Below are 10,199 nucleotides of genomic sequence, written 5' to 3' on the forward strand. Positions count from 1 at the left end.
AAGAATGATGGATATTCCAAGTTTATCGCAAGTGGCAAAGACGTGGGGCTCGTCACTTCCTTACTTTGCATCCTTATCATAGCTCTATGCTATCTTGTTGGTGAAAAAGATTCCGTTGTGGTAGAGGCATCTTACTAACTTGTACATTTCTCAATTCTAAATTTTGCTGAAGTCACAACAAATAAAAATCTCTGAACTTTACACGGTTTTCATTGACATACTTACTCTTACTAAAACGTACTTGATGAAATGTTCATTCAACGTTAAAAGCAAAAAAAAATTGTAGATTGGGGATTGTTTAGATTGGAAATATGGAAGACATCGTTAACATTTATATTCTTAATGCCTTGAAGCATGTACGAAGATGCAATGATTCAGGAATTTATTCTGCGGTGCAAAACACCCACTCTGCGGCAGTGCCGGCGTTAGGGGGGGGCGAGAGGGGGCGATGGCCCAGTCTGAAGTTGGAGTCTCTTGCCTCTCATGGTGCAAACCTTCAGAACACCTCAAGTGGGCGCCACAATATTTTCGCCCGGGGTGTCAGTGGCCCTTACACCGGTACTGCTCTGCGGAACAGTCTATTTTTAGCAAACTCCACTAGTAGTAGTCGACGACTACCTACATGAACGTATTAATTTAATATAAAAGCCTCAAATATTTGCCAACTCATGCAAAAAGTTTAGATGTAGCTTTTATAAAGGACAGCCTTGTAGGATAATTAATGTTAAAAATACAATAACTTGCCCCGAATAACCTCTATATAGAGAGCTATATTAAATACGTCTTTCATTGTGACAAATTACAAAAATCCTTTAGAAAGAAACAAGACTTTATTAAGCAGCGGGTCACTTCAGTCTCAGCGAAGTTCAACGATCCATCACGGGTAATTGCTTCAGTCCTCCGAGTCGCAATCTCCACTGTTATTTGATTATTACTTATTCATTTCGTCTATATCTTATAGATTAGAAAATAAATCACGTTCCACGGGTCTTGTTTATTTCGCAGTGTCCGACAATGGGTAGGAAATAGGAATGTGCTGAAATACTTAGTACCTATCTATAGTTACAAACTGGCAACTCTAACGTGACCTGTAATTTTGTTCTGTATCGAAAATTAAGAAAAGACTTTATTAAGTAGGTATACTTTACTATTTGCTATATGTTTGATACAAGATTATACTTCCAAGTTGATACTGTATAAATCGTTACCTGTATGAACATAACGAACGTTATATATAATTTATTGAACTTATTTTGAAATCCTTTTACCTACCTAAATTTAGCAACACGTACAAATCTACTATTTCGACAAAGGTATTTATCCATATTTGAAAGATCTTCACTACTAACGCCTGAGTAAAATGTATGTAAAAATGATTTAAAAGCATTACTCTAAGAGCATTACCTTTAAATTGTACAAAGAATATGATGCATTTTTGTGCTGAATTCTGCATAAACGAACTAAGGTTTGTCAAGCCAATGCACACCAAACTTTCGACGGCTGTAACCAAATTTACTAACGAGTACAACATGGGTGACAGAACACAGAATTCGCCGCTTTTACTTACATACTTTGACTGCCAAACACATCATCCATGGCAATGGATAATACATTTGTTTTTGTTTTACACGATTCGGGAAGCTTATATTGGTGCTGCGATATTTTTGTACACACAATATTTTATTTTAAAAAGTTCAACGCAAACTAAAATATTATGTGTATTTTTTGTCGCGAAAAATGATAAAACTAACAGCATACTATGATGACAGATGTGTTCTCTCACCACGTTGGACGGATATTGTTTTCGGAAATTAATAAACGAACAGAACAACATACCGTTTAATATAATGGTTTCTTAGTTATATTACACCGGCCACATCGTATGGAATTTGTAATCACATAGTTTGACAGGTAATTTTCTAATATAATATAATATTTAGCGAAGTAGGTATATAGTTTTGTTCAAAATTAATATTCCTATTTTATGAGAAAACTATGTTATGAGCTTTTATGTAAGTTCGTAAAGCGTACTTCGAAGCTATTTTATACGCATCAATTATGAATGATGAAATATATCTATGTATTTATCATTAGTTAGTGGTTATTACATAGAAAACAATTAGATCCTTATTAGAACTAACATTTATATCAACATCATAATTTGTAAGATATTATTTTCTATTTAGATACAATTAATTAGTTACACAAAATGTTAAATCAGAAAGAAGAAATCGTAGATGATTCATCTGAAACATAATCATGTAAGAAAAGAAATTATAAAAGTCTGAGAGTAGGTACTACTTGTCTACTTAATGAAAGCATCCTCAAGGGATTCGTAAAATTCATGTACCTATACACAATTTAAGAAATAACATTTCTTTTCAAGCATCTCCGTTCCTTTGGCAAAAGTGCCCTATTACATAGATGGATTTACACCCGAGTAGTACCATCTCAACGGAATTGAATGCTGAGCAATAAACATTAAATTAAATAGATTAAAGAAAAAGTATTTTTACTCTATTATTAATTCATTATAGCCCCTAACTGTTTCTATATCGTTTCAATGTTACCTACTAAGTGTCGGAAATTTTTTTATTTAAAATTCATTCTTATAAAATCTTGTTCAAATTATGTTGTTGATTTTACGTTATTACTTAACATATCATTAAATTAATTCAACAATTGTATTACAAATTATATATAAGTACCTATCAATTTTCCTACCGATCTGAACATAATCTTCAACAATTTATATTTAAACATTCACTCCACTTGTGTATCAAAGCATGACATGAAAATGTTGCTCATCTCTGGGTATTTTTATATTAAACTGTAGTAACAGTTTAATATAAAAATACCCAGAGATGAGCGGCTACCGAATAATAATTTCAATTTCAGAACAAAGCAGTCAAAGAATCTTGACGACGGTGGGTTCGGATCAAACGTCAGCGTAACGGAAACGTACGCAACGAAAGCGTTTGGCCGGATATTGCTTGCCTTACATTTGACGTAAACCCACCCACGTACTAAAGAGGCCCATCCCAGAAGCCAAATAGAGCCAGCCACTTGTAAAAATCTCGCTACAACTCGAACTTGGTCGGTAAACATTAAATCTTAACTAATGTTATAAAATTTTAATTGTTTTATTTAAGTAGGTACAATTTTTTCTTAAGTAGAAGCAGTGTTAGTTAGACTAACTTTTGTATAAAACGAAACGCATTACGCAAATAAGAATGACGTGAGGTGCTTTAAATTTACTTGTACCTGGTGTAAAATTATATAATTTATTTGATTATTCCTAAGAATCAAGAGCCATCTTTATAGAGGATACTGAATAATAATTATTGTTCTAGCTATAGAATGATAACGTTATCGGTTGTGTATATGATGTTTCCCCAAACTTAAACCACATGTGTGTATAATTATTTACAATTTGTTTTTGTTTTATTTCCATGAAAATATAAGAGCTTTACATTTTAATCGGAACTCTACATGTGTCGGGAACGACGATAAACCATTTTATTGTCAATTACTTTTATTTATTGCTGTAATAAAGTATTTGTATAATGCGATAATATAATATTAAATTGCAATTACAGATTTCATCACTTAATTTCAAAATTCTTCTTTCACAAAAGGATGATCTTTGTGTTCTCTGCCTCTGTAAAAAGTTAATTGGATTAATAATTAAGTTTAAATAAGTATTAAAATTAGAATGTTAATACATATACATAAACCTGTAAAGGGAATTTGTATTCTATACAGTACAATATACGTACCTACTATTCGTAGTATCTAAAATCATTCAGTGTTTATGTACATTGGCCTTAATAGCCTATATCACTAGATATTTATAGTTCATAAAATATATATTACCGTTATTGTGACTAGAAAGCAATCTAGGGAACTTGAAATTAAACAAAGAAACTTACCTTGGGGCAATGATCAAACAATACAATATTACTAACAAGTAATTAATCTTGCTCTCGATATCGACATTCACCGATCAAACAACAAACGATAGAACCACAAAACAAATTACTTACTCGGCCTGGGGTATAAGACGACCGTTACAATCGAGACTGCTAATCACGTCAATATCCTCCTTTGATAGTTTGAAGTCCCACACATTGAAGTTATCAGCGATACGTGTTTTGTTCACTGATTTCGGTATGACAATGATGCCGCGATCGATGGCGTATCTGAAAGAAGAATTATTGTTGAATGTTTATTGTATTAGTATTGAGTGTTTTATTTCATCAAGTGTTGTATTTCCCTAGGAAACAAACATATTTGCTTAATACGCATACCTACTCGTTCCAAAACATTTTCCCGTTTTCCTTATAATCATTAATTTCTAACTTGAGTGAATACTCATTACTTCTTATGAAATTTATGTATACTAGGATTATAGACGTCATATTCTAGACTTCGTTAGATATAAGACATCCATCTAACCGCCTGGCAACTATCCCATTTAATTCACTAACAATCACTCAACTATGCCACAACTCACAAGTATTCCCTTCATTAATCTAAAACCCACAAAATCGTTTACATTTTAGTTAAACTGAAATAATATTCGTACTTGCCTAATTAAAATTTGAGCCGGTGTTTTCTTTAACTTTTCGGCAACTAATTTCACTTTTGGGTCGTCCAACAGGGTCGGGTCGCCTGGCTTCGCCCAGGGGCGGTCTGGACTGCCGAGTGGACTGTATGCTGTTAATATAATTCCCCTTTCTTGGCAAAATTCTAGAAGCTTCCTTTGGCTTAAGTATGGGTGACATTCTACCTAATAATTATATTATTAATGTAAATACGTTAAAAATGCAATCTTTCCTAAAAATTCTAAATTGTCAAAATATATTCTTTTCTAATAAAAGTCTAATAAGTAATATACTTGGATTCATATTTTCATGAATAGGCGTAACTGTAAGGTAGTATCTCATTTAAATATCAAACTTGGTTCTTAATTAACAAGGAAAATCACTTAAATAACCCAAACAACATAAAAATAAAAGGAAGCCTTTAAAGCGGAACAAACAATTTTAAAAGCTTTCATTAAAAACGTATTTCAATATATTAAAGCATGATGTATAAATACTTGGTTCGTAACAGGCTTAATTTTAGCGATCTGCAAAACACGATCGATCTGTTTTGAATTGAAGTTGCTGAGACCGATGCTCCTCGTTAAACCTTGTTCGACAAGATTTTCCATTGCTTTCCATGTATCTGTGTAATCTACATCCGAATAGATTACTTTGCCATTGGCGTCTGAAGGAAACGGATCATCGCCTTCCTGTAATATGATTACAAGGAGTCTCAATACACTCAAGAAATCGATATTAAATTAGATACCTACTAAGATGCGATAAGCAAAGTATAGAACAATTTTTTATGTATATTATATTTAATTTTATGAAGTAAAAATTGCGAGGCCGATTAAAACATAATTGCGAATTTATTACAATTTAGTACATAAACCGAATGAATGTCGGAGAATGAAAAACTCGAATACTCAACAATATAGAATAATAGGTACCTATTATAATTCTATATTATCTGTGACTCAACCAATGCGGCAATTTTAAATGTAGGTACCTACCTGTAATAAGGATACATACCTTATAAGCCATGGGCCAGTGAATGAGGTATAAGTCTAGATATTGCAATCCGAGACTTGATAGAGACACCCTTATAGCTGGTTCTACTAAATCCGGACGATGGTACGTATTCCATAATTTCGAAGTTATAAATAAGTCTTCCCTGAAAAAAACAGGAAATAGCTTATAGACGGAAATTGGCTTCTGAAATACACTTCAAAAGAACTTACAATACAGTTTCTGAAAGAAAATTTGGCCAATGCTAATAGGCAGCTAGGTCCCTTTGACGAATCTGCGTCGCTCTGTGGGGACTCGACACATCTTGTTAAATGATCAAGTACCTAAGTAGGTAGTTGATCAGCATTCTTTATATAGGTACAGGCACAGAATAATATCTAACTAGAAGCTAGTACAGGCTACACTTTTGCACGCCTCATAAGCGAAGCGTTGAGGTGGGTACTACTGTCACTTCGCGCAAAACATCTGATTTTTCAAACTTAAAATGTCTTTATGTATCATACATTGCACTTGTAAGATAATACATACACACACATATTAAGAAAAAACACTATTTTTAACGTTCATGATATTTTTGATGTCATTTTTGTTATTTAAACTAGTTAAAAAACAGTTTAAAAAAGTTCTGTCTTGGACGTCCGTGTGTCTGTATGTGCGGATCCTTTTTCTTGTTAACACGATAGCGACCGAAATACTTTACTAATCGAGTCTTTTTTTTTCTCTACGCTTGAGTATGCTCAGGAATAGAACCCTTTCATTTTTCAGGGTCTGATTCGATGTGGTTTAATTGTTATTATTTAAGTCTCAACTGAGGAGAAAGTCGATACATTCTGATTTTAAAGTTTAGGGATAAACTACTTACCTACATTATTTTGTAGGTTATTTTTTTTTACAAAAACGTGTTTTATGGTTATCTCATCAACTGGATATAATTAAATTGTTAAGATACCTTTTAACAACTCCACTTCTTATCTTATCCTGGATAGCTTGTCCAACCTCTCGCTCGTTTCCATAAAGGTACGCACAATCTATATGCCGATAACCCACATCAATCGCAGAACTGACTGCATCATATACTTCACCAGGTTTCGACTGAGAGGAAAATGGAAATATTAAATTGTTTTAGTAATTATTTTCCTTGAAGTAATGGCTTACAAAAAAACAACTGTGACTTGATGAGTGTTTTATAGGTTCAAGAAAGGGTGAACCCTTTGCCTTCGCCTGAAAGCAACGGTTAAGGAGTGAAGAAATTAGCTAGGTACTGTCCATCCGAGATTCTCGATCGAGGCAAATGCTTTTTAAAAATTAAGCGTTTGTAATTTTTAATTCAATTAAGTACAATTTAGACACGAATAATGAAAATTTATATTTATAGATTTATATATTACTTTAACCCTTAATTATGTACACGAGTATCAATTATTCTCTTTCATTAAAATATGTAGATTGTAGGTACCTTCCATGTGCCCAAGCCGAGAATAGGACAAGAGAGTCCATTGTTAAACTTCACTGAAATAACTTTTTTGGACATCCTGCTAAATGAAGACTAGCAAACTAAATGAAATAAACATATTTTATTACCTTTATTTGACTTCGTATCAATTTTTTAATATTATCAATGTTTATATTTACAAAGACCTTGACTGTGTTGATAATTTAAATTTTTACGATTCCTATGGGTTATATAAACACGTATATGAGAAAACTTTTCTACTTTATTAAAACAATGATGGAGCAATCACCAAGCCAAAGTTGGTGGTTCGCCTGATGGTAAGCGATCCCCACCGCCACCGCTGTTATAATATTGTTATAAACCTGTGATAAAAACTATAAAGTATTGTAAGTAACGCCATCTATGTAAATAGGAGTACAACAAAAATTTACCTACAAAATAATTTTGTACCTAAGCATTCTAGACTGGGGTAGAAGCCTTCAAAAATAATAAAAAGATAAAAAAAATCGCAGTCGGATGAAAACCATTAGAAAAGGAGGGGAATATGATGAAAATAAAAGGAAAAATAAATTACGGTCAATCCGAGTTCGGGAAGTGGGAGGGGGGAGCTTTTAAGAGAAAAAAATGGTTTCTCTCGATTTCCGACAAAACTACAAGTCCTACGGAAAAAAGTTCAATGGCAAAGTTGTAGGTAATTAAAAGTGCTACAACTTTTGTATTCACAATTTTTTCACATAACCTCAAAATTTAGGGGAAAAATTCAAAAAACCAAGTTTTTGGTTTTTTTATTTTTATCTACTTCGAAATTTATTTTTTTTCTACGAAATTTGGTGGAAACTTACTTTATTATGTCCCAAATACACTGTAATTTATTTAATTGAAAATATTTAATTTTTCGCCTTATTTTGAATTAATACCAAAAAAACAACCTAATTTTCAATCGAAAAGTCACCCGTCAAAATATCAGCTTTTTTCAAAAACTTGGGGATCCTTTTATTCATTAAAATCTCTACTTTCATATGATGTAAAAAAAATAAACACCACCATAGTAAATGTTCTCAGGAAATGCATACAAACAGTGTGATAATAAGCTTTTACTAAAACAGGCACACTTCTCGAACTCTATATCTTCTCTTGTATCGGCTTTTCGGTAATATTTCAAAAGAAAAAAAATTATCTGTTCTAATTATAATATTTTACAGCATATTCAAAAGCAAAATAATGTCGATAAAAACATTTCAGGTAGTTTGAGAAGTGTGCCTGATTTATAGTCCGTTCGCGTTAAGAAAATAGTGAGTCATCAGTGCAACTACAGGATGAGGGTGTATTCACAGTGGAGAAAAAGTACAAACATTTTTTTAAACATTAAATTATTATTAATGGAAAAAAAATGTCTTAAAATTACTTAAATCACTATTCAGTATCGCTAGATTCTTCAGTTACATTTATTATGAAAGAATTTTGTTCTTTTTCGTTTTTTTAGTTGCATTAAAATCACACAATTTAAAGTACTTATATACATTGTAAATTATGCGTCTCTCTCCGCTATGAATTATTGATCCACTTTTATTCTTTCGAATTGGTGAAGTATTCATTTTCAAAATTTATTGTTGAACGAGTCACGCAAAATACACAACCGTTTTGTTCGAAGGTCAGATTTCAACTGTTCACTGTGAACTCGACTTTCTAATTTGGGGCGTGGCCAGGCCGGCGGACAACGATGACTCACTATTTTCTTAACGCGAACGGACTATAGTAAAAGCTCATTTTCACACTGTTTGTATGCATTTCCTGAGAACATTTACTATGGTGGTGTTTATTTTTTTTTACACCATATGAAAGTAGAGATTTCAATGAATAAAAGGCACCCCAAGTTTTTGAAAAAAGCTGATATTTTGACGGGTGACTTTTCGATTGAAAATTAGGTTGTTTTTTTGGTATTAATTCAAAATAAGGCGAAAAAATAAATATTTTCAATCAAATAAATTACAGTGTATTTGGGACATAATAAAGTAAGTTTCCACCAAATTTTGTAGAAAAAAAAAAATTTTTGAAGCAGATAAAAATAAAAAACCAAAAACTTGGTTTTTTGAATTTTTCCCCTAAATTTTGAGGTTATGTGAAAAAATTGTAAATACAAAAGTTGTAGAACTTTTTATAACCTACAACTTTGCCATTGAACTTTCTTCCGTGGGACTTGTAGTTTTGTCGAAAATCGAGAGAGACCATTTTTTTCTCTTAAAAGCTCCCCCCTCCCACTTCCCGAACTCGGATTGACCGTAATTTATTTTTCCTTTTATTTTCATAATATTCCCCTCCTTTTGTAATGGGTTTCATCCGACTGCGATTTTTTTTTGTTTCAAAAATTATCTACTCTAGTCTATTCTAAATTAAAAGGAATATTGTGTAAATTTAATATGCATAGGTCCAATGTGGGATTAACCCATTGACCACCGAGCGGCCCGATCGGGCCGAGACACAATAGATTTTCTATTGTGTCTGTGATCCGAGGACTGACGGATTAAATTGAAATCCAATAAAACAGATTTTACTAATAATTGAAAAATCAATATGAATGAGACATCTAAATAACTGACCATAAATATGTACAAAATAAATATCTTTACCTGCTTATAATAGACACTGTATATTATATAAACTGATCATCTGATATGGATTTACCAATATAAAATATATTTTTGTCTCTAAATAAAGTCCCCCTAAATAGAGGGTGATATCTCGCACTGCTCTGCCCCTATGATTATTGGTCTTAGTAATATTCTTGCAAACTTTGAAGCAAATCCAAACATTATTTTTTTATATAAATTTCATATAAATTTTAACTAGGTATATAATAATATCTACTACTATAAAAATTGTCTTCGTTCTTACTGGTTAAAAAAACATGATCTTAGGTTTGCAAGGAATGTTTATCAGATGTAAGAGTTAAAAAACAAACACCTAAATACAGAATTAAAACAACACATAACCAGTTTTACATTTTATTTTGACAAAATAAATACAGCAACTAATACTCTATCTTAACCAAAGTTTACACTAAAAACATTCAATTTGTTACATCATTTTCTCTGGTGATCCTTCAGCAAGTAATTCCTTCTCTGCGG

The 10,199-nt window shown here is 32.1% G+C and overlaps 1 protein-coding gene across 1 annotated transcript; it reads right to left on the reverse strand.

Annotated features, from left to right (window-relative positions):
- Window positions 1-3,247: 3,247 nt before the first annotated feature.
- On the reverse strand, window positions 3,248-7,174 carry LOC149486503 (aldo-keto reductase 1B-like). Its single transcript, XM_089698165.1, has 7 exons — window positions 7,078-7,174; window positions 6,571-6,713; window positions 5,625-5,766; window positions 5,105-5,299; window positions 4,593-4,792; window positions 4,047-4,202; window positions 3,248-3,661 (listed from the first exon to the last, which is right to left on the reverse strand). Exons 1-7 carry the CDS (start codon window positions 7,150-7,152, stop codon window positions 3,616-3,618), a joined length of 957 nt encoding a protein of 318 aa, XP_089554291.1. The 5' UTR covers window positions 7,153-7,174; the 3' UTR covers window positions 3,248-3,615.
- Between the last annotated feature and the right edge of the window lie 3,025 nt (window positions 7,175-10,199).

Source organism: Colias philodice, chromosome 8 (genome assembly GCF_061535455.1).
Source record: "Colias philodice isolate Cphi_HAF_F1 chromosome 8, ilColPhil1 Martin Lab GWU primary, whole genome shotgun sequence".
NCBI classification, from domain to species: domain Eukaryota; kingdom Metazoa; phylum Arthropoda; class Insecta; order Lepidoptera; family Pieridae; genus Colias; species Colias philodice.